At 36.0% G+C, this 23,681-nt stretch overlaps 1 protein-coding gene across 7 annotated transcripts in view; it reads left to right on the top strand.

The window, feature by feature from the left end:
* MIA2 (MIA SH3 domain ER export factor 2) overlaps positions 1-23,490 on the top strand; it is a 37,853-nt gene extending 14,363 nt beyond the window's left edge. For 5 of the 7 annotated variants that reach the window (XM_051806484.1, XM_051806483.1, XM_051806479.1 and 2 more), the window contains 20 exons: positions 225-296; positions 969-1,079; positions 1,396-1,467; positions 1,885-1,989; positions 5,512-5,634; positions 6,205-6,328; positions 7,128-7,174; positions 7,352-7,442; positions 9,270-9,408; positions 11,071-11,172; positions 12,541-12,601; positions 12,922-12,957; positions 13,894-13,961; positions 14,661-14,743; positions 15,102-15,233; positions 17,135-17,287; positions 18,607-18,738; positions 21,454-21,530; positions 21,931-22,165; positions 22,924-23,490. In XM_051806484.1, coding sequence (XP_051662444.1) covers positions 225-296; positions 969-1,079; positions 1,396-1,467; positions 1,885-1,989; positions 5,512-5,634; positions 6,205-6,328; positions 7,128-7,174; positions 7,352-7,442; positions 9,270-9,408; positions 11,071-11,172; positions 12,541-12,601; positions 12,922-12,957; positions 13,894-13,961; positions 14,661-14,743; positions 15,102-15,233; positions 17,135-17,287; positions 18,607-18,738; positions 21,454-21,530; positions 21,931-22,165; positions 22,924-23,075 — 2,115 coding nt within the window. In that variant the 3' untranslated portion in view covers positions 23,076-23,490. The remainder of the gene's footprint in view (positions 1-224; positions 297-968; positions 1,080-1,395; positions 1,468-1,884; positions 1,990-5,511; positions 5,635-6,204; positions 6,329-7,127; positions 7,175-7,351; positions 7,443-9,269; positions 9,409-11,070; positions 11,173-12,540; positions 12,602-12,921; positions 12,958-13,893; positions 13,962-14,660; positions 14,744-15,101; positions 15,234-17,134; positions 17,288-18,606; positions 18,739-21,453; positions 21,531-21,930; positions 22,166-22,923) is intronic. The other 2 variants (XM_051806481.1, XM_051806482.1) reach the window with 2 other exon arrangements.
* The last annotated feature ends 191 nt before the right edge of the window (positions 23,491-23,681 follow it).

The raw sequence follows: 23,681 nt of genomic DNA, 5'->3' as shown, positions 1-23,681 counted from the left end.
TTAACTCTTAATACAATATGTTCCACTGGAAACAACTTCAAAATGCATTTGTTTGGTTTATGTCACTGGGATAATCTAGTAGGGCTGAATCTTTCCTGATTTCCAGCAAGGTGCATTTGTGAATATTTAGATGGTGGCTATGTTTCAGACTAGAGCATCATAAATTAATGCTATTATTTAATCAATTATTTACGTACACTCTGACATAAGTAATTCCTTTTCAGTTTGAAGATTTAGAATTGTCTCTGAAGGATGGCAATATTATGAAAGAATCAACAGACACGTCTTTTTTTGAGGTAAAAAGATAAATGGAAATTGTTGCTTCTGTATTTTAAGACAGTATTTTAGGAAAATGCTGCCCATATTAAATAAAAAGCTCCGATTAAAAAAACCCCAACAGATAAAACCAGCAAAGCTCTTACAGACAAAATCCAAAAAAATGCCAATTTAATTGTTTTAATTGGGTTACTGAAAATGACATAAAATCAAGGCATTTAAATTAAGAGAAGTTTTTCTTAACAATAGCATTGTGAGTGATTGATATAGAGCAAATGGCATATTGGACAATAAATAATTTTTTAAAAGTGAATTGTTCCTGTTTCGAGGATTGAGAGTAGTGCATGAAATATCTTTTTCACATCTGATTTAATTAAAATATATTTTATAGGCTATGGAGCACAGTTGTAAAGAAAAACTACCGCTACATTATTTATATCCCCCAAACTGAGAATATATTTGTAAAAAAGTCCTGAATAAGTGAATCAAGTACCTATTAGGCTCTATAAAATTCATGTAACAAAAAAGCAAACAGATTTATTTCATTCTGCATGTCAGATTCTGTAGAGCTAATTCTTCCAGGTTTTGTTAACATGCAAGAGTCTAGAGTACTTGATATGGTGAAATTTGTTAAACATATTTTACTGTCATATTTAAAACATACTTGTTGTCTTCAAATGTAATTAATTTAGGAAATGCATGAAAAACTGAACAAGTCAAACTTGGAACTCAACCAGGAAATAGAGAATCTAGAAAAAGAACTGGAAGAAGAAAAGTCTAAACAATCAGAAAATGATATCTTGGTAAGAATAAGGAGAATCCAGGTTTTGTTACTATTCATTTAAAAAAATTGCCCGCAGAAGAAAATTTTCTGTGGAGAAGACAAACTATTCTCCTTGTGTGTTTTGAAACAAAACGCACATTTTTCATTTTATCTCCCCTAATACTCATTACATTCCAATTACACTCATAAAGGAAAATACTCAAAAGAAGAAAAACTTTTTTTACTGATTTGACAGTAGAACCTCCTGAGTTTGGAAATTAAAATAATGTTATTAATTGCCTAGACCTTTTCAGTCAGATGTGTGGAGAAGCTATATGACAACTAATAATTTTCAGGTGGCTGAAATTCAGGAGAGAGTGGAGTCTTTAGAGAATGAAGAAAAATCTATCCAGTCACAAATTGATGAGGTATGTCTACTCTTCATAGTTTCTATTTTCAAACCTTTGTTAATTCTCAATTCTCCATATAGTTACTGTTTTAATTTTTTTATTTTAAGGATGCAGAAATAATATGCTGTATAAACTAAAAGAGTTTGTAAGGCTTAGTACTTCTGTGTGACTTGATTGAGCAAATTTTAATTTTATATAGGGATTGACATTTGTTGAATAGTCACCTTGTCTTTTCTTTGTCGTCTTATTACACAATGATATATAGTGTTGCAAAAGTACAATCAGCAAAAACTGTTGAAATGGTAGAGAAAATATGAGAATACATATACAGGACAGCTAGAAAACGTAAGAATAAGTCCAGTAATACCATCATGACCCATCATGACCTTATCTTCACTTTGACATTTAAGCAACACGCTTTTTTATTTCACTTAGGCCAAGTCCACCCTAAAAGTCTATCAGATTAATACAGAGAGACTCAAGACATCTCTTCAAGATGCAGTAGATGAAAACAGCCATCTCCAGGAAAGTGAAAAACAGGTAGGTTGTTCCTAGTTATCCTTAGACATATGTATTGTCTTATGGTACTACATAAATAGGATTTCTCCAAGGAGCTAATCTTCAACAAGTTTGTCAACATGCCTCATGTATTCCAGTAAATGGAATGAGGAAGAGGACATGTTTTTTAAAATGTTTTATGTTGGAATAACTTTGTGTAAAATAGCCTTGTTTTAAAAAAAATTTAATAATCAGTGGGGAAACATACATAGAGTTCAGTGGAAAAAGAGCATGTGGTCATGTGAGCCTAATAAGAATATTGCTGAGACCTGGAGGAAATCAGAAATATTTGAGCAAGTCCACAGCTAGGACCCTCTACAGAGGCAGAGAGAAAATTCTTCTATGTGATCCAGAAAACAAAAGAAATTGAGAAATTGCAGAGTATGCAAATGCAGGTAAAAAGCTTATTGTAGTATTTCTTTAAATGTATTAATGGAAAGTCAGGTAAGTAACACAGATAAAGAACAGAAAAAACTGTTACTTTCCAAATTTTAGCTGTTTGTTTTCCTGAGTGCTGTAGCCAGATCCCAAAGTGTCTGGTTGTTTAAAAGTGTTCAGCATATGCAGTAGTTGTCCTCTGCAATAGGTAGTTTTACAGTGAAGCTATTAATTGTCTCTTCTAACAGATATTTTCTCTGAGTATTTAATTTTCTGAGGAATGTTTCTGGGGTTTGGGGTGGTTCATTGTGTTTTCAATGGATATGTTCTTGTTTTCCTGTCTGATTGGTGATCTTGTTGTCTGTGGAGTAAGACATCTGATAGATGTCTTGCAGGGGAAGGAATAATGGTGGGAGTACAGGCCTGTTGCTTTTTACCAGTCTTATATAAAGGTGAGGAATATTTTAGTCCTCTCAATGAAAACATTGTGTAGATCAAACTTATGTATTCAAGAAAAAGAAAGGTTACTGGAAATAGAATATTTTCTGCAGGAGGAATATTTCAGTTCTGCACAACTCTGGTACCAATAAAGCTTCAGCTTTTTCTCTAATTCTAGGAGGAGTACCTGGTTGTAAAAAAAAAAAAAAAAAAAAAAAAGAAGATAAATTTATTAGGTGCCATGAGTGGAAAAACAGTATATTGGAGTGTTATCACTGTGAGATGAAGTTGCTTGAGAATTATTTTCCTACAGGAGTCTTTTTCATCTAATCTCTACATCCTTATTGTTTCTGTAAGGAAGAAGGTTCTGGTCTCAGTGCTTCATTTCAAGTGTGACAGTATTCTTATGTAATAAACTTTGAGAAGCAATGCACAAAGTTTTATTAGACAGGGATTTTCTTTTTTTCCCCCCTCTGATGATTTCTTGGGTTTAAACAAAAATATTCCAATTATTTGTGTGTGTGACAGGAATCTTCTCTTTCTTTCATTTTATTGAGAAGTAATACTTAGAGAAAAACAATACTAAGTGCTAACAATAAACCCTACATTCACAGGCAATCATTTTATATCAAGCAAAACCAGGGGGAAAAATCAGTAAAAACAAATCCCAGAGTTTAATTGCCATGTTCCTAGATGAAAAAAAAAAAAGTTTTTTGCATTCCTTCCAAATAAAACAACCTGGGTTATAGGTAGTTCTTTAAGGATTAGTTACTACACTTCTAGGATTAATTACTACATTTTGTTGTTAACTGAGCTTTGTTGCAGTTTTTAGTAATTGAAGAACATTCGTGCATATTGTAATTTGTTGTGCTTCTGAGTAGATAAATAATCTGATAAGAGTTGATGGAACCTGATAAGTAAAGAAGAGAAAATATGTGGTTTGCTTGTTTGTGTTCTCATTTCCGAGGTGGTTGTAAGCATGTGAGTTAGTTTTCTGTATTAGAATATCCATATCCCTCTTTTATTTTTCTTTCTTACTTTTTTTTAAGATGGAATTTCACTTATTCTCAAAAGGTAACAAAGGTGTTATTTGTTTACAGAAACTTGAGTACTTTCTTCCTCTGTCCCTTTGCACTAATGGGTCATAATCTTCTGGCACATCATAGCTTAAACATTGTAACAGATGTGCGGTTTCAGGTTTATGATGTGTCAGAGAGAGGATTGGACCTTTTAGGTTGAACAAGGGAACTGTTAATGAACTCCCGTGCTTTGCTGTTTGTTTTTTTTTTTTTCTTCAGGAACATTAGAAATATATATTGCTTTAACTTATTGCAAATCCTTGCTGTTTCTCTTTATTGTAATTTTTACAGGTGCATAAAATCATGTAAATTTGTTTTGGTTTTGGCTTCATGAAGAAGGAATCGCTTAAACTTTAGCTTCCCTTTGTGGATGACAATGATAAAAGTAGTTGTCTATGTCTTCTAATCCCTAATATGTCCTTTGCATGATGCTGCAAATTCATACATGTCTTTTACTGCTTGGAAAGTTCAGTTGTGTTCCAAGGGGCAATGTGTGTTAATCCAACTCTAGTTACATACCTTTTGTTTTATGTCTTCTAGTTTATCTTTGAGAAGTAGTGTTCAGGCTTGTTTGTCTATTTGCACCTAAGTTCCCCTGTTTAACTACCATTTTCTGGTTTTATTTTTAGTATAACTGGCTGTTATGTTCTTGTTGCTCAATCTTGTTAATCCTTTCTGTACGGTCACTGCCTTTAAATTGATTGCCTGTTGTGCAGCTTTAAGCACTATTCTTTTGACACTCTTAAGACAATTTTTTTTGTATCTTACCCCGTGTTGTAGAGCATGTTTTAACATAAATTTCTGTCAGTTCAATTTTACTCTCATGATATAAAGACATGGTTTAATTAGTTAAGATGTTTCAGTGGTTATTTTTAATGGGCTGGTGCTGAAGTGTTTTAATCTTTTTACTGATGTAAAGTATTTTTGTGAAGTTAGGTTTTACTGGGGAATGTCTGCAAAATGTAACCTTGGGATCGACCTGTCTTTTTAGTTAAGTGCAATAAATTACTTACAGTTGCTGTGACTTTCATTAACAGGGAAGCTTGTTTAGAACAAAATTTAAAAATTATTTTAAGAGATATGGAGAAGAGTAAGAGAAATAATACAGTTTTGCAAGTCACATGAATTTAAATAGCTGTCTTAAAAGCTCCCTGTTTTCCCTTACTTCGCTGACCTCTTTTAAGTTGAAAAGACAAAGGCATCATTTAAGGAGTGTGTGTACATATTGGGGTAGGAGTGTTCTCCATCTATTCCCCAGTGTATGTAGCTGTTACAGAAATTACCAGTATTTTATATTCATTGCTATTTTCACTTAAAGATTTTTAAACTGAGTGGATTCTTAATTATGTTCTTATGAACTCTATGTTTAAAAATATCCTAACAACTAATTACAATGGATAGCTATAGCAGCTAAAGCAACTGAACAATAATATAGTCTTAATTTTCAACTCTTGAGATTTGTCTTGTAGTCTCTCTTAATTCTTCCTGATGGGTAAGAGGTTTAAATTGTGCTTATGTATAGATAATATACATAACAAGCTCAGTACTATTCATCCTTGATTCTTGCTTGTAGTAGACAATCACAGTAATCTGGTATTTCCCTTTTCAGCTTTTACAAGAAGCTGAAGGATGGGGTGAACGATTTAGTGAACTCAATGAACAAACAAAGATGTTTGAATCGTCTAAAGCAGATGTAGAAGACGTTTTGAAAAATAAAGAGAGTCAAATCAAGGTAAATTATGACACTTAGCATTGAATCATATTATTCAGACTGATGCTAGTCATTGACTTGCAAGAAAGCCTGACAACCTCTCCTTGTTTTAATATGCATTAAGCAGTTTTGGGTTTTTGTTTGCTGTCTCCATTCTCTAATGTCTTGTTTTTCTGCTAAGCAAAAAAAGGTTGCTTAGCAGCACAGTATAGCAGTCTGGTAGCCTGGGAAGCCAGCATGACAAATAAGGAAAAACTCTTAATTCTGATAGAGTTTGTTTTGTTTTGTTTTTTTTTTTTAAATGTGGAGCATGGGAATTGGGTGGACCTTGCATACACAAGCCTTGCTAAAAGTATGCATGCTTGGCTATTTGAAAATTCTTCACAAGGACATGCCTGTTGACCTGCAGATACATGTTTTGATAGAAAAAGTAATATCGAACATCTAGAATCCTGTGTATGGGGCTCACTTAATCTACTAAGGGAACTAAATAAAGGACAGAAATCCTGAAAAGCAATTGTAATGGTAACTACATTTTCATTGCTTGTATTTGTTTTATTCTTTGTGGGTTCTTTGTGGGCTTCTTCTTAGTCACTGACACAATATCTACTGAACATGAAAGACTGGAGTTCAGCAATAAGAGAAGATGATGACGCTGAAGACAATCACTGGGACACAGATACAAAGGGTGAGACAGAGAATGGAGAGCACTTAGGTATGGTTTGTAAAGCTTCCCAACTTAAATATTTAATAGATGTTTTAGAAATACAGAACCAACAAACTTGCAGAAAAGCTGAAAGATTGGCTTTGTGGAAGTTAGATATTTAAATCTCACCCAGTGTTATTCATCTTGGATGGTTAACTGTTGCTTAGACACGTCTGGAATAACAACCTGTCCTACTGTTTAGCAGTGTGTGGCATACATACTAGCACAGAGCAGTGTAAAGACTCAGTGTTCGGTCTCTTGCAGAATGACTTTAGCCTGTGTGAGTATTAAGCAGTGATTCTCTGGCATTTTTAGGCAGAAACCTTGCTTTCATTTCTTCTTCAGGCTCCTCCCAGCACTGTGGGTCCTTAGAGCCTAATTTCTGCTTCCTTGTCCTTACACGGTGTTACTTGTTGCAGGCAGTGTGGTAGCACTGGAATTGGATGAGTGTTGATGTGGGTCCCCTTAAATAGCAGCACAGAAGAGCCCTTCTTCCTCCTGTTGCTTGCTGCAGCTTCTTTTTATGCTGGTGCTTATTGTACCATAGGGCACATCCCTGTAAAACTTAACAGTTTTAACATGAGCAATCTGAGTTGTGATCGATGGGCAAAAAAGGTGCTATAATACAGGCATATCTCCTCCCCACCTCCCTGCTTTTTTTTTCTCCTTTATCCTCGAAGTATGCTGTGCCTGTCATGGTATTTTGGGATTGTTTCTGTATAAAAAAAACATAAAATAATAGCAGCAAGCTCTGTCACAAACCTTTTTGTGCTTTTTATGTGACATGTTATTCTATTCCTTCAATCAGATGATGAGCAAAAACGAACTGTAAAAAAATTGATCTATGCTGCAAAGGTATGTGATTTTCAGAAACTTGTGAATGTAAGGGGGGAAGCTAGAGGGAATATATGCAATTATTATGGTAATATCAGTATTGTAGTTCAGCGTCTTTTAATGTTTAATTAGATATTTTTGCATGCAAACAGTTTCTGGTAATCTTAAAATGCTCTTTTTTTAAAATTTTGATTGTAGTTAAATGCTTGTTTAAAAACTGTGGAAGGAGAAAGAGATCAAATGTATTCAAAACTGTCCGATGAAAATAAAGCTAAAGAAGAACTTACAGGTAATTAAATGTTGTTTTACCTTTAAGATTAATAAGATGCTGCCTCTGTAAAATGGTGTTACTGGCTGTATTACTTCCAGTAAAAACTGAATTAAGTTTACATTAATAACTACTTGATTTTTAAAGTTCCTGTTTAAGTTGCTTAGCTATTTTAAATATGTGATTTTAAAGGTAAAGCAATTGAAGTTGCAAATTTTGTTGTACTGTGTTGGAATATTTTGTAGCTATTAAGTTATAGAATTTTAAAATATATGGGCTAAGAGATGTTAATAAATATGTAATACCTCCTTTACGTAATTTCTGGACATGAAACAATGGAGTTGTAATCTAAATTTTAAAACCATCTATTAAAATGGTAGCTTAATTGTAGTTAGTTTGTAATGGGTGCAAGCTCAATACTTCTTAAAATTACAAAATACTGCATTTGGAGAATTAAACTTAAAAGCATCTTGCTCTGTTTTTTTCCTTTGTTGTGTAGGACATACTGAATTAAACCTTATGAAATGAAAACACTGCCACTCTAGTTCAAATTAAAACCTGTAATTAGCTATTGCTTTCATAATCATAGCCAGCAGAGTGGCCATCACATTTGAATGTATTGCACTTATTTGGGTGATGAAATGCTCTGTAAGACTGTATTTTCCAGTTTCTGATAGTCCTTAAAACGTACTCCTTGTGCTAGTGTGTTTTCTAAATTGATTGTAGCTCTGTCCCTGTGCTGGTTTAAAGGTAAACTGGCAGGGTAAATGAACCCAACTCAAAAGAGAGATTATAAGTCAGAATAACAATTTAATAAAATAATACAATAAGTACGATCATACAGACAAACAATTGGTTTTAACCCACAAAACCCAGATGTATAACCCAGCACCCTGGGGCATGAACAGAGTGGTGTTCTTTGGGCCCCCTGAGTCCAAAGTAAAGGGAGAGGGGAAAAAACCTGTTGGTGAGAGTGCTGTTGCAGTCCAGTCGAGAGTGATGGTTGCAGTCTGGTTGAGAGTGGTGGTCTGCAGTCTTCCTCTGGATCTCACGAGTGGTTAATAAAGTCCCAAGACCCCAAGATTATATATCCTCCAGTTCAGGCAGGAATGCTCAGTACTTCCCTCAGGGCGGGGAGTTCCACAATGATTGTGAGGACAGGAGCATCCTCCTCTCTCGCAGGCCTCTCAACACCCAGTTTATGGCCTGAGGAGTCAGGCTGCTCTGGGCAGATGGTGTAAATGGTCTATTGACAACAGTTTCTGGGAAACGGCATGGAAGGCTATAGAATACACGGTTTTGGGTTACACCTGTACAGTGATGAACTGGTCCCAGCTGTCCTAACTAGGACTGTCCCATAAAGATACTCCGACTTACTTGAAGCTTTGTTACATTTCTTGAGAAGAGGTACAGGAATAGTAAATAGGAAAAGACACATGACTGAATTTAATTTGGAAAGATAAAGAGATTTTGACAAATCTGAGTTAACTCTTCAGGCTTTTCAGGAAGACCTTGTGTGAGTAAATCTGCAAAAGTGTGTGGTGGTACCAATCTTACTTCTTTAGTCAAATAATTCCAATAATAAAAGTCCTAAATGAATATTTATATTGTGAATTACAAAACTGCATTGTTTTCAATGAAGTTATACAGTTTGGAGCAAAGACTAAATCACACACAGAACTGCACTTTGTGGCAGGTAGAGAATGTAGTTGCTGGTTCCTCATTTTGCATAATACATTGAAATAATATTAAATCAACATAGGATCAAAGGTTTTTACAGACTTTTTGTACACTAAAATATTGCAAAGGTGTTATCCCAATGTAATTATATTTCTCTAAATTTGACAGAACGCATAGAAAACCTTCAAAGTCAACAAGCTTCCTTGCAGTCTGAAAATGAACGTTTTGAAAGTGAAGTTCAAAAGCTTCAGCAGAAACTTAAAGTAATGACTGAGCTTTATCAAGAAAATGAAATGAAACTACACAGGTGCTGCTTCCTCTTTTTATATTCAAAGCTTACTGTTTTATTTGAATGTAACTCTTTGATTTGGAGGACTGAAAATTATTGGATGTTTGAATAGTTTCCCAGAATTTTCTGAATTGTGAAGACAGTTTGTCACACCTTCATGTACGTTTGTGATCACAGTAATTTTGTAGAAATTGTTTCCATGAAATAGTGGTGTATTATTTTAGGACTTTTCCACAAGCAAGTACAGGAACAAAGAAGTAACAGATTTTTAATCTATGAAATCAGGTTAGTAAAGTAGGAAAGCTTGATTATTTTTTTTTTAACTAAATTATTACCTGATGTAATACAATTGTCAAAGTTGCTGAAAGAAAATCAGTAGGTACTTTAACTGTGAGGTATATTTTTTTTTTATATACAATGCACTTGCAACAAACATGGGTAGAGCCCTTCCCAAATCTTTGTTTGCAAAGCCTAGCCATGATGACATATTTTATATAGTAAAGAGAGCTAGTAATGTCAGAGGAGTGATGATATATGTAAAACTAAGAGTTAAATCCTAGCCAAGCTCTTGTCAGAAAGCAACGTGGAATCCCTGTGAGGCCCTGCTATCTGCCTCGCAGTCAGGATGGCATCAGAACTATGTATAGGACTAGAAATAAAAGTTGATTAGTCTGGGGCATGTAGTAACCTTCAGAAGTGTGTGTGTATTGGGCAGGGTGGGAGCAGGGTGCATCATTTTAGGGCATGATGGTAAAATTACGGTTTTAGTAGCCAGAAATGATTTCTTCAAAGAGAAGATGTAGACTTGAAGGCAGCAAGAGAATCAGTGCAAGACTAGATCCTGTACTGAGCAGTATGCAGGACCTTTTGAAAGTATTAGTTTCAGTAATTGCTCTGTAGTATATATATTTGTGTAGATATTTAGCATCTTTGTAGGTGCAACAAATCCTAGAAATCCACTACATTAACATTTGATTTTTAAGAAAGTGCAGGGAGGGAGTGGGAAGGAACCTATCAAAAAGAACATATGATGAGCAGTCAGAAAGGAAATATGTTTGCAGACTGTGTGGATGATATTTAAAAATACCTCAGTAAAGCTCAGAAAATGTACGCTGCTTACCAAAGAATTTTAGAAAAGCCAAAAAGGACCAGGGATAAGCTTGTGTGGTGAAATAGCAGCACAAAAGAGGCTATTAGTGTGAAAAAGGCATCTTTTAAAAAACTCCCTCTGTTCAAACGGGAAATAGAAAAGTAGGAAATGACGACTGACTAGAAAACAAGTTTAAATCATGTTCACAAGATGCATGATTTTGACAGCTTGACTGCTAAGAATGTGTTTATGGGAAGATGACCAGTTTATCCATTCAGGGCTATGTGCACCAGTAGCATCTGTGTGTTCTGCCGAATGACCTTGTGCATAATGTGTGGCCTGGCGTGTGGGTTTCCTCTCCTGTAGTGCCCAATAAGGCATAAAAAAAGAGGGACCTGGAAAGACTTTGTTACTAGCTGTTAAAAAAAACCATCTTTTTTTTCTCCAGAAAATTATTTTTAAAAAGGACCAGAACAAATCGCTGACCATTAGTGTAGTTTGGGGTTTAGTTTGTTTGGTTTGATTTGAGACTGCTTTCAAAATCGTTGACTTGAAACAAAATTAACCATAGGTTTTGAATTTTTTTAAAGGAAGCTGACAGTAGAAGAGAGGGAGCGTTTACAGAAGGAAGAAAAGCTGTCTAAAGTAGATGAAAAAATTAATCATGCTGCTGAAGAACTAAACAGCTACAGGTAATTGCAGATTTTACTTGCTGTAATCACTTGTTCCGAAGTGAAGCAAGTGCAATAGAGAATTAATAGAAACACCAGCACAAGTAAATGTTCTTGTTCTAGTTATTATTCTAGTTATTATTCTAGTTTCTTTGTGAGGGGGGTGTGTGTGCATTACATGCTAATTAGTGTGTAATAATACAGACTAAGGGTGTTTTTGCTTTGTTTGAACATTTGGGTGTTGAAGATTACTAGCAACTTCTCTTCCATTAGAATGCTATTGTATGGATATGTTAGCTTTAATGCTGTAATAGAAGTGGGTCTCTAATATAATTGCCTTTACTGAACAGAGATAAAAATTTTAATTTAAGAGAATTCTGTGAAATAAATGTAATGTTTAGTTTTCATATAGAGCTAACATTTATTCTGTATAGTTATAGTATTCTATTTTGGTATCTCAAAGCTTGTCAAATAGTTCTCTTAGAAATTCTTTACTAAAATAGTGTGATGGGGGAATATTTCCTGTAGTTGTTTTTTTAACTGCTTTGCTCTGTTTTGTGTTACTGTGTAGCTCTGGTTTCTTGCTGCATTTTCTCAAACTATGGCATAATGTTTCAATATGTAATGTATATTTGCCATCTTACTTCAATGTTTTTGGGAGTATTAGCTCTTAACTGAACAATAGTGATCAACAACACTTCCTGAAGAGTTAATTAGATTAATTCTTCCTCTAGAATGTAAAGTGCTTGTAGACATTCTTCAGTATTCATACGGGAAGACAGAATTCACCCTTCTTGATTTACTCAGAGCATGAACTTTGTAGGCATCTTAATTTTAAAGGAAATATTAATATTGGAAATGGATTATAACTAAGCAATGCATGTGTCTTTGGCCCACCTCCTGAGAGAGTGTAGAACCTAGAGAGGCTGTGCACAGGGTAGCTGGCAGCAAAGGTGGCATCATCCTGACAGTGGTCTTGAAATAATGTCAGTGCAAGTGACTGCCCCTCAGGACTGGCTGTGGTAGTCTGTGACAGCCTGGTGCTCCAGCAACACTGTTACCTGTGCTGAGCTGGGAGGGGAGGCTGGTAGGAGATAGGCTGGAAGGATATCCTTTATATTGGAAACATTGCAAACCATCGAAAAGTTGCGAGATGTTGGGGTTTTTGGTTCTGTTCTTTTGTTTACATTCCTGTTTATGCTAATCTAGGGCCTAGAATTTCTGATGCTGCTATAATTTTTGTGTATCTGATGGCCATAAGTGACAGTCCTGTCTTTTGGATAAAAAAATGTTAAATTATACCTTGTGACTTCCACTGTGTTTAGTGTATTTAAAGGTACTTTCCACCACATTTTTATTACAATGTCATAAATCTTCATTTTGTTACAGAGAGCGAGCAAAAGATCTTGAAGAAGAGCTAGAAAGAACCATTCGCTCTTACGAGAATCAGGTATGTGCTTTGTGTTACCATCTGTGCCAAGTAGGAGGGATGTTATTGCAACTGAAATACCACTTGTCGTTAGGTTGTGATATTGTATTTGGCTTGGCTTTGTTGGGTGTTTATTTTTGCCTCTCCCTCCCTCTTCTTAATGTCATCTGGTTTTAACTGACACGATTTCATAGCAGAGATCACCAGATAACTTTATTAAAAAGTTAAATTTGAAGTTTAGGTGTCTCATTGTAAATTATCCACACATGTTAAATTTATTGATAAGAGCATATAATCTTAAATTTTCCTTTTTAGATGAATAATGAATCTCTCTTTCACAGATTACTTCGCATGAGAAAAAAGCTCATGATAATTGGGTAAGTTCCAAATACTGAATTTTCTGAACTTTGTGCATCTTCATTTTTCATTGTTTGAATAGCTTTCTTTATCACTTCTTTTGTTTCTTACTGAAAACATAATCAAATTATCTCTAACTTATCACTTTTAAATGTATGGATTTTTTGCAGAAATACGCAAAAGCGTGTTAAAAATACTTCTGTTATATAAAATAGTTGGAATAATTGTCGGATACCTATGAACACAGTAGAATGATAATCTGGTATTATTTGTTATAGCAATAAATCTGCTGGAAGAACATGACACCATATAACAAATGCGTGACATTTTGCTAATAATAAAAGCTTTTGGCCTTGTTTCAATGCCATTTTGATATTTTCCCTGGATGTACTTCACTTCTTTTATCTACTAATAGGATACGTTATGTCCTATGAGTACAGTATGTTCCACTGACAGCTTCCTAAGAGTGTTTCTACACAATCCATTTTTACCTTTTTTTTTTCCAAACAGGAAACTTTAAAATATCTCCTGACTAATAATGCATTCTTCAGTTTCACAGAATGGTCTCTGTAAGATAAAATCCTGGTAAAAGCTATAGTGGTTTGTGGTCATAATCCTAGAGTTTTTAACTATCTGTTTTTAAAATATAACTTTCTTACACAGAACTTGAGACTTTAAATCTTCTGTAGGCTTCAAAGCAGCTACAGCCAAAGAATTTAATTTCTGAAGTTTTAAGAACCTGCAGGAAAGCCTCATCATTCTTCAAAAATTTGGGTTGTAGAGCTGCTAATGTCATTTGCTGATGTACATGAGGCTCCATAATGAGTCATGTCTTGTGAAAATACAGTCCATGCACTTCACATAGAATGTCTTGTATCTAGGAACTGTCATGTTTATGAAGCATTTAATCAATAAATAGCAGCATCTAAGCATCTAATTTTTGTCATTCCCCAAAGCTGACAGCCCGAGCAGCTGAAAGACATCTTAATGATATAAAAAAAGAAAATGCACATAACAGACAAAAGTAAGTGCAGTCTTGATCTACTTCTAAAGAAATGCAATTTGGCATGTGAGCATGTTTTGGATTTATGTAATTTGATGTTTTCTAGATCTGTGTTAATGAATATTGGCCCAAACAGGGCAGAGAAATCACAGTGTTCCATTCAAGTTCTGAAAGAAGGGGAGTCATTTGAGCTTTCCTGTGATTATGACATGCAAGAAATTAAGAATTTAGGAACTATGTGAAGTGTTGAAATATTTCATGAAAGAAGCAGAATGTAGTGATAGAACACAAATGTTTTGGAGGTTTATTTTTTGTTTCAAAGAAGTAAGTATCAACTAGATGTCAGGGTTATCTAATGATTTTACAGCTTATCTCAGAAGTTAATACTGAGCTAACAGGTCAAGTGGTGGTAGTTGAGAGGAGCCTTTAGGTATGAAGTTAACTAATACTTGGAATGCATAACTAATACTAGGAAAGTGACATCTAACATGTCACTTCAACTTCTGAATTACATTTTAAATACAGCAGCATAGAGAAATACTTTCAAGCATTTTTAAGTTCAGAGTTCTGTGACATCCTTTGTCTTTTTCCTTTTATTTAGGGAATAAAATACTTTGCTTCATTAACCAGTTAACTAGAAAGCCTAGCAGTAAACAGTGTAGTCTGCTAACGCTTTTGCATTTCTTGTTCATTTACTACTTATTTGTTGTTTATTTGCAGATTAACTGAAGCAGAATTTAAACTTGAACTTTTAGAAAAAGATCCTTATGCTCTTGATGTTCCAGTTAGACCATTTGTCAGAGGTACAGTATTGAATTGTAAAATAGAGCCTAATTGTTTTGGTTTACAGTTTTGTTTCCCAAGACCACACATGTGTAATTGTTTGAAAACTATCTTGGCCATGTGTATGTACAAATACCAGTCATTTTAAATATAATTGGGTCAGAAGTGACTCTAGGTCATGTCAAGTATTTTATAGAAACTAAGAGCATTTGTAGTATTGATGAGAGTAGACTTGGGAATATGTTACACATGGTAATTAGAGCACAATTTTCATTTCACTTACACAATTTTTAGTTTTTAACTTCACCTGAGAAGTTATTTATACAGTTTGCTAAACTAAGTATTGTGAACTTGAGTATTTTGTTTTAACTGTTCCAGAGCATTCCCCATATGGACCCTCACCAATGGGCCGGCCTTCATCTGAAACAAGAGCTTTTCTTTCCCCTCCAACTTTATTGGAGGGTCCTTTAAGGCTTTCACCTATGCTTCCAGGTGGAGGAGGAGGAAGAGGTACAATTCTTAAACTTGAAAATTTATCTATTCTGGATTTCTCTCTCCTCTCCTATAAACCTGTCACACCTTTTCCTCTTGCTGGTGACAAAAAGTATTAAAATAGCCAACTCAACACAAACAGTTAATTGGACAAACTCTTCCTGTTTTTCAGCTTACTTCTAAAGCTGTTTAATATGTAACAGTACAATAGAAAATCTAGTTGTTACTGGTAGGCTGGTCAGGGGATTCAGTTTAGAAGCATAAATTAAGAAAAGTGAAAAGCCAAATTTAATCAGTCCTCTTTAATTTCTTGGACAAATGGTGTTCTGCTGAAATAACCATGATTTTAAAGTGAACAAGAGTCAGTTAATTTTCTGAAGAAGGAATACTGCCACTTCCATCTCACTGGTCTACAGTCACGGAGAGACTGTTGTCAAAAACATGAGGCAGTTTTACTGGGGGTAGTGATGCTAGAAAGTTACTGATTCAGTAAATTATTTCCCTTCCTTTTGTTCTAAATTTGAGGCAGTCATCATACATGGAGAGCATTTCTTCCCTAGTGATAAAAGGGACCAGGAAGGCCTTGTGTAAGCAGTACAGTTCAGAGATTGAGGAGTAGGTGAAAGCAAGCTGAGGTGTCATGGGTTGTAAGGGAAGAAAAACACTGTTCATCCATATTTTTGATGTTGATGGATACTGTAGATAAATGCCAGAGTGGAGTTCAGCATCTGTTACAGGTAATAAAGAAGCTGCTATTTAATTTGCTACTACCATTACACCCATTGAAGCCTGTACTTAGTTAATGGAAAATATGTCCAAATATCTCTTCTATAAGGATTTCATTGATTAATACTGATTTTTAAAAGGCTAGAACGGACTGTTTATTTACTTTAATTCTTTGTAAAAAGCATATCCAAGTGCATATAAAAGTTGATTCATTTCCTAAATCAGAAAAGCTTGAATGTTCAACTGTACCTATACCACACACAAGCAAAATTATACTTGACAATGTATTTCTATAGAGCCAGTAATGAAACTGAGCTGTCCAATGTATCTTTAAATTGTGGCTCAGCTGTTGTTGGTGATGAAGAGTGAATACTGGGTTTCAGGATGCAGCAAGGAAAGAGACCATGCAAAGGCCTAACTGCTGCCCAGTTCACCATGGAGCACTGATGTAACTTAGTTTAAACAAATGATGTCTTTAATGCCAGCTACAGAGCAACTGTAGTACTCATCTCACAGTGTGCAAGACACACAATGGCTTCAAATTTTAGGTTGGATTTTAGCGTGGAGAATAATAGAGGATAATAGAGGATAATACCAGAATTCAGTATTTATGTCATTTTTTAGACCCGGTCTATTTTAAAGGAAGTTTGCAATTTAAAATCACTCATTTTTACAGTTTTTAGTGCACTTAGTTATGTGTTGACCTGCTCTTATCTTGTTTGTTCGTTTGTTTGTTTGTTTCTCCTTGAATGAAGAATTAGAAAGAACCAGAAGAGCGTTGAATGTAATGTGGGTATTTTACAATACTGGTATTAACTCTCGATGTGCAAAATTTTAGTTTGATAAGCAGCAGGTTTTTATCACTGAGAAGAAGATTAATCATGAGGGTACTAGTTTCTGATTTGAATGAACCAAAACTTGTAAAATTACTAGTTTTTTAGAAAGCATTGCAGGTCCTCTAGATTGTGCTCTTCCTGAACTCAGACTTTTTCACTGCAAACTTCTAAACTCTTCTAGTAGACATAACTGATCATCAGCAAACAGCTGGAGTGTCCTGTGGAGCCATGCGCCTCTCATATCTTGACAGTGTTGGCATTTCATGATTTATTTTACTATTTTCAGACTTAATGAAGAAAGCCATAATAGAGGATTTAAAATACCTGGATAAATAACTGTCTGATTACTTTGATTAGGATCCAGAGGACCATCTGCTATGTATGAACCTGGTAGCGAAAGAGGAGAACTGATTTCTGATAGATTAACTGATCCCCACAGACCACCATCAGATACTGGATCCCTGTCTCCTCCCTGGGAGAGAGAACGAAGGATAATTCTGCCTCCACCAGGTATAAAACTCTGCTTAGCTACTGTATCCATGGAAAAATGGATATATATGTATATATATTGCAATATATATTTAAGTATATTTGGCTTAAAAATATTAATGTTTTCTTGGACCTGCACATGCAACTGCACTGGAAGGGGGTTTTAACAGTATTGTTCTTCTGCTTCTTGAACAGTGATGTTCACTTGCACTTCTCCTGTGCTAATATATGTTGGTGTTAGCAGGGTACAATTAGCTGTTTGGTTTCATCATTTCACTGGGAGTTTGTTTAGTGCATCCCTCTCTGGGATGGATAGTTAATAAGAGATCTGAGAAGTAAAAAGTTTTAATTTATTTTAATAAATAAATAAAAACTAGCTGATGTTGAAAAATACCATTTTTCAAAAACAAATTTATATTAATAGTACAGGAGTACCATGGTGCAGTTGTCCTGTCTGGCACATATTTTCCTGTTATACTGTCTCTCTGATGATTAACAGCAACAAAATCAGTCTTCACTCTCACTTCTTCAGCTAAACATCTGTATTGTGCTTTACCACCCAGGGGAGGCAGAGATGAGTCAAAGAGAATTCTACTGATATTTCTCAAGTTAAAACTTGGGGGGGATGGACAACCTTCCTGTATACTTGTGATAAAGAAGGAAAAATGTTACAAGTTTAGAAAAAATAAAAATTTAGGTAACATACACAGATTAAAGTACCTCAATTATTGGATGCAGCAAGCAATATTGTAGTTGCTACACATCTGTGTGAAAGCCTGATGATAAAACTCAAAAGTCTGCTCAGGGTGCAGTTTCTCATTTGCCAGATCTGATCTGTTGACAGGATACTGCAGAGAGGTAATCTTGTTTCCTTGACCTGTGCTGTGTTTTTAGCCCATCTTTGCCTTGGATCTCACTGATACAGTTTGTCTTGAAGCTGCATGATTGATTGATGCCAGCAAATTGGTGGAAATACAGCACAACAAAACATAATGGAAAACAGCATTCTTACCGAAGAATGGCTTAAAACATAGAGTATCTTATTTTGTCTTTGATCTTTTTTGCTATGCTGAACCTTTGTTTCAAGGCCTCGCTGTTTATAATCATAACTTTCAAAATTCTGCTGTATGTTAAACCAAAAATCAACAAACTTTCTCTTTTGCAGGTCCTGAGAAACATAAGCTATTGTACATACTTAGTGGGATTCCTGTGTTTGAGTTATTTAAGATTTGTTTGCTCACCCTGATTAATAGATGCAAGAGAATCTTGCTGGTCTAAAGTTGTATGGAATGGGAGAAATAAATCTTCACTGACTTGTTCTGTGATTTCTTCAATGATAGGTGAGCCTTACGCTGACCCAGTTCTTCCTCCTCGAAGACAAGAAAGATTTTTCCCTAATCCTCCAAATACTGGAAGACTTTCTGGACCAGCAGAACTACGAACTTACAATATGCAGTCTTTTGATAAAACAGGTGGGAATTGCTTCCATGGTACTATCAAACAGAGAATCTCAGTGTAAGCTGACTATGCCTGGTAAACCATGGCAAGAGGAAGCTTTATAGTTACCACAGACCTGCCGTTCCCTTGGGTAAAAACATTGTAGCACCTGCTAATGTCGATGCAGTCTTTCCCTATTGCCAATAGCCCTCCCTGCTGTCAGGTGGATGGGATTCCGTGAATGGTAGTCATGAGGTATTTTTTTGGTCCACCTTCACTGTTCTGTATGTTAACCACTCAGGATTGGCTTTGAGCCTCTTTTGGCTCCTCCTGTGAGGCTCACCACAGCGTTGAAATATCACCAACCTGTACTTGCATTTCCATGCCAGATTTGGTAACGTTAGATAGAGTTAGAATCACCAAGAGTGAAAGAAAACCAGCAAACTTTTCAAGTATCCACTGGCTTGGCGCATGGAAGTAGAAGGTCCTGAGGCCTCTTCCTTCAAACTGTTGACCATACTGGCAGCTTTTTGCAGTTCACAGTGCAGTTGCCTCCAACTTAATCACACCTTTCACTGGCCCAAGTACCACTAGTTTTGAATTGCCCAGTTACTTACATTCTAGTTCGTGACACTTAGCAACTGCCAGAAGCTCAGAGTTTTTGGCAAAGTTTTGGTGACTGAAACAGTTTAAGAGCTTAAAACTTATTAAGCAGTTTTTGTCCTTATGTAATGCCTGGTAAGTCACATGTGTTTGATTTGTCAGCAAGGTGAAGCCATTAAACTCGCAACAGAAACTTCACCACCCAGTACTCAGTTACTGATATGATTAGTAGTCAGGTACCATCCTTGTTGCAATGTTTCTGGCAATAGGAGAGAGAACCTTTGTTACTTGGTGTCATAATGTGAGAACTGGGAATGCTGGACTTAGTTTCAGGTTGTAGGTTCAGGAGTTACAGTGAATTTTTCTCTACTGGAAGATAATTGTGTCCCTGTACAGTTACTCAACTTCCCTCTTTCCCAGGCCTCCCATGTGTTTCACTTCTGCTTTCTAATACTTTGTGTTCCACTGAGGTCTTTCTTCTAGTACTTGGATGCTGACTGAAGGACAAGAGAGGTGCACTGTCTTTGCACTTACTTATTGCATCCATTTTTATCCCTTTCTTCAGTTGCTGCCAAGCAACAATTAATTAATTTTTTTAAATGATGTATTCAGTTCTTGGACAAAACCTCCTTAATGAAAACAGGGGTTTGGATAACTTTGCTGCCAGCATTTAACAGGTCATTAAGCATGTGTAAATGTTGCTTTTTAAAAACATAAAATTTCACTAGACTTGGGTATTCGTTAAAATAAAAAAAAAAAAAGAAAAACCTCTTCAATTAAACAATCAAACGAACAAAAACCAGCCCATCCAGCACATAACATCTGACTTGGGAACAGCAATGTGTCTCACAGTACTGAAATCCAGGCTCCAACTCTAAAGAGAAAATGAGTTACTCTTACTTAGGAAGATTATTAAATGTTGTTTAAAGTGAACAAAATAATATGCATTTTCCTAAGCTGGGGTGGCAAACTCTATAAAAACTTTCCACTTGAGGAGGTACCTGAAGCAGGAAACTTCTTGTCAGAAAAGAGAGTTAAAGGTTGACAGTTTGTGAGCAACTTCACAAGGACTTAAAATGGAAAGTGTTATGGAACCTAAGTATCAAGGCACGACTGTTCTCTCTGTGACATAAGGAGCTGAAATGTTTCATATGGTTAAGTAACAATATCATCAACAAAGGCAGGGCCTGCTTGAAATGACAAGTAATTTAGATTTTTTTAAAAGAGCTATCTGTTCATTGAGAAAAGAGCTTTGTTTGCTTTCAAGGAGTAGAAATACAATATGTACAGGAAAATTCTGTCACTAGTTAAAAGTATTGGTTTGGTCTTGTGTTTTTTAGTATAATTGCCTTTGTTCAAGCCGAACTGTAACAAAAGCAATATTTTTCAAATCTTATGTTTGGGGGGTTGTTTGGTTGGGGTTTTTTGGGGGTTGGTTGTTTGTTAAAGAAAGTGCATGTAATATATATATATTTAGTATATTTATATCCAGTCAGATTGTACTCTCTGACAATTCCCTTTAATAATTTTCTCCAGTTATTACTGAAAATAGTTGTTCTCAGGGAAGTATAAAAGTAAAAACACTGAAGTTCATATTTATCTCTTAAGTTATAAAGTGAATACAGCAAATGAGAGGATGATTATTATTATCATTTTCGAGTGCTCATCCAAAACTGATGTTCTGAAAGTCTCCTTGATATTTGGCAGCCAAGGAGGGAATTTGTTTCTGTCAGACTTTAATAGGATTGGTGTCGAGCTCTATGCCAAGAGCATGTCATAGTGCAACCATTCCCAGAGTGGACCTTACCACAGAAATAATTTATTAGTAGGAGAGAGGGGGAAGTAGAACTGCTACAATAATGTTAAGATGCACTGCCAGGAAAAGGCACTTGTTACTTCTAAAAAAACCCTTATTTGGACACAAGAAACTTTGGTAAAAGCTACAACTTGTACATAAGTTGGAGAAAATAGTCAGGCAAACCTTGGCGTTCCTCAGTTGTTTTTCAGTCTGCCTGCAGAGCAGTTGCTTGGTACAGCAGTTTGTTGTTATTGTTGCCTATATATCCTGATTTCAGAAAAAAAGTACTGAATTCAGTGGTGGAGAGAAAGACAGCACTGAATAACTTAAATTTAACTTTCGTATACAGACGGACAAACATCTTCAGAACACAGTCCACGAACAGAACCAAGTGGAGATGGGATGAAGGATCATTCTAACCTTAGTGTAAGTAGTGAAAAAGAAGCTTGATTAAAAGATTAATTTTCTGCAAGATATTTAGAAACATTTGTCTCTAGTCCATTGGTCATGTTATGTTGCGCTGTGCAGTCCAAATTATAAAATTATATGTATACTTTTATCAGAACACTTATTGACTTGTGAATTAACTTTGATGTATTACTGATATAATCCCTGTTGAAAATCAATTATAACCCAAAAGATGAAACTGGTCAAGCTGATGGTCACTGCACATAGACTATGTAGGCTCGCTCAGGATTATGCTGCAGCTAAGGCAGAGTTGGAACTAGCTCTTAGCTAGTGTCACAGCCTACATGACAGCGGGCCTGAAGGGGTTGGAAACATTCCCTTTCCCTCAGCTAACTTCCCTGGTTTCACTGTGTTGCAGAACTCAGTCCCTGATCAGTCACTGGTACCTGAAAGTGAAGCTGTCAGTTCAGGGTTTGTGCCCCCACCTTTCCCTCCAGTCAGACCTCCATTGATGCCTGTGGATCCTAGAGCACCACCAGTACCTTTCATGAGACGAGGACCTCCTTTTCCTCCCCCTCCTCCTGCTGACATGTATGGACCACGGGAATGTTTTCCAGTACGAGACTTCGGGCTTCCGCGCCCTCCACTGCCAAGTACGTGGCTTTTGCCAGCATTTACTTCAAGTTGGTGAACATGTACATCTTTATTTGGACATACTACTTCTTAATTCAGCTAACAGGGAACATCTTTTCTGATTAAGGTTCATGGTGGTGTATACTTCCTTTTCCACAACAGGTTATCTTGATTTTTTACAAATACTAGCTTTGGCTGAAAAATACACCCGCACATCCTGTTCAGCATTTAAAGGATTCTTTTTTTGGTGTAGGAAAAGAAGTAGCTGGCTACCTTAATCCTTTTCTTCTTAAGAAGTTGCTTCATCTATAAATCTTGAAGTTTTGTCCTCAGACTCTGAGGTGTGCTAGTGTCCATGCAAAGGGAAAAACAACTGGTTTTCCTTAGCGTTTGCATTAGTGGAGCAAGATGTATCAGATGGCAGCATTTCCTTCTGCCTCCTGCTGTTCTCCAAGCAATCTGTGAAGAACTAAGCCATTTATCATCCAAATACCTGTAAGGTGTGGCAGGCAAGGGCTGCTACGGACTGAAGGGGATGCTGGCAGGAGCAGCCAATTAGCAGGCAGTGACCAGCTGCTACTGTGAGTCTCTTGTGGGTAACTACTGAGAAAAGTGATTGTTTTGTCTCCTCCTTCCTGGTACCTCTGTCTCTTCAGAGTGTAACACATGACTTCTATCTAGGTAGGCCTAGCTGAGCAGGAAGATGTGGGGCAAGAGGAGCAGCTGTGTGTTTACTGTTGTGATTAATATTAACTGGACTACTCTGATTCTTTCACAGTAAGAAATCCATTTCCAATGAGACCTTATCCTCACTATCCACCTCAACGACCTGGATTTTTGCCTCCACCACCTCCTCCTGAAAATAGAGTTGAACCACCTCAGTCAAATCCATCAGCTGTAGACCAACCAGAACCACAGCAGGAGACTTGATGGCCATTTGGGGAATGTGCTGAACCCTTTCTGTGCTCTCCTAATGGCATTTTCCTTATGTTAAGTAACTGTTGTTACTTAGGTATATATAAACTACTTTGCTCAAATTGAAGCTTAACAGAGAAAATTCTCAGGATAGTACATTGTAAATAAAGAATGAAATAACTATGAATATTGTGAATAAGTGATTTCCTCTGTACAATAGTCATTTTAAATTAAGTATTTCTAACTTGAGTAATCTCTTCAGAGGTGTATAAAATTAAATCATGTGAACCATATTGTAAAAGTCCAGCTGCTCTGTCCTTGTTGACCTGTACAGGGAATCTCTCTGCATGCCAAAAGTGGTGCTTGCTGCTTTATGACTAGGATGTGAAAACAAATGGAAACAGTTAATAAAAATCTACAGAAAATGAAAGCAATGTCATTGTTAATGTGGTATAATAGAAGTAGGGGAAGAGGAATCACCATCGTGCTCCACTGCAGTCTCTGTTAATGACCTCGTAGGTGATCTTTCAGCTGTCAGAGCTTTACGAAGTGGCAGTTGTCCTACCATGACACTGGCAGGGAAGGGGAAGTGGAAATGCTGAGCAACTCTCCCATCACTCC

The sequence above is a fragment of the Manacus candei genome, unplaced genomic scaffold (assembly GCF_025592945.1).
Source record: "Manacus candei isolate 608988 ecotype Guabito, Panama unplaced genomic scaffold, ASM2559294v1 h1tg000067l, whole genome shotgun sequence".
In the NCBI taxonomy this organism is placed as follows: Eukaryota; Metazoa; Chordata; class Aves; order Passeriformes; family Pipridae; genus Manacus; species Manacus candei.
This window is presented reverse-complemented; position numbering and strand designations above follow the sequence as displayed.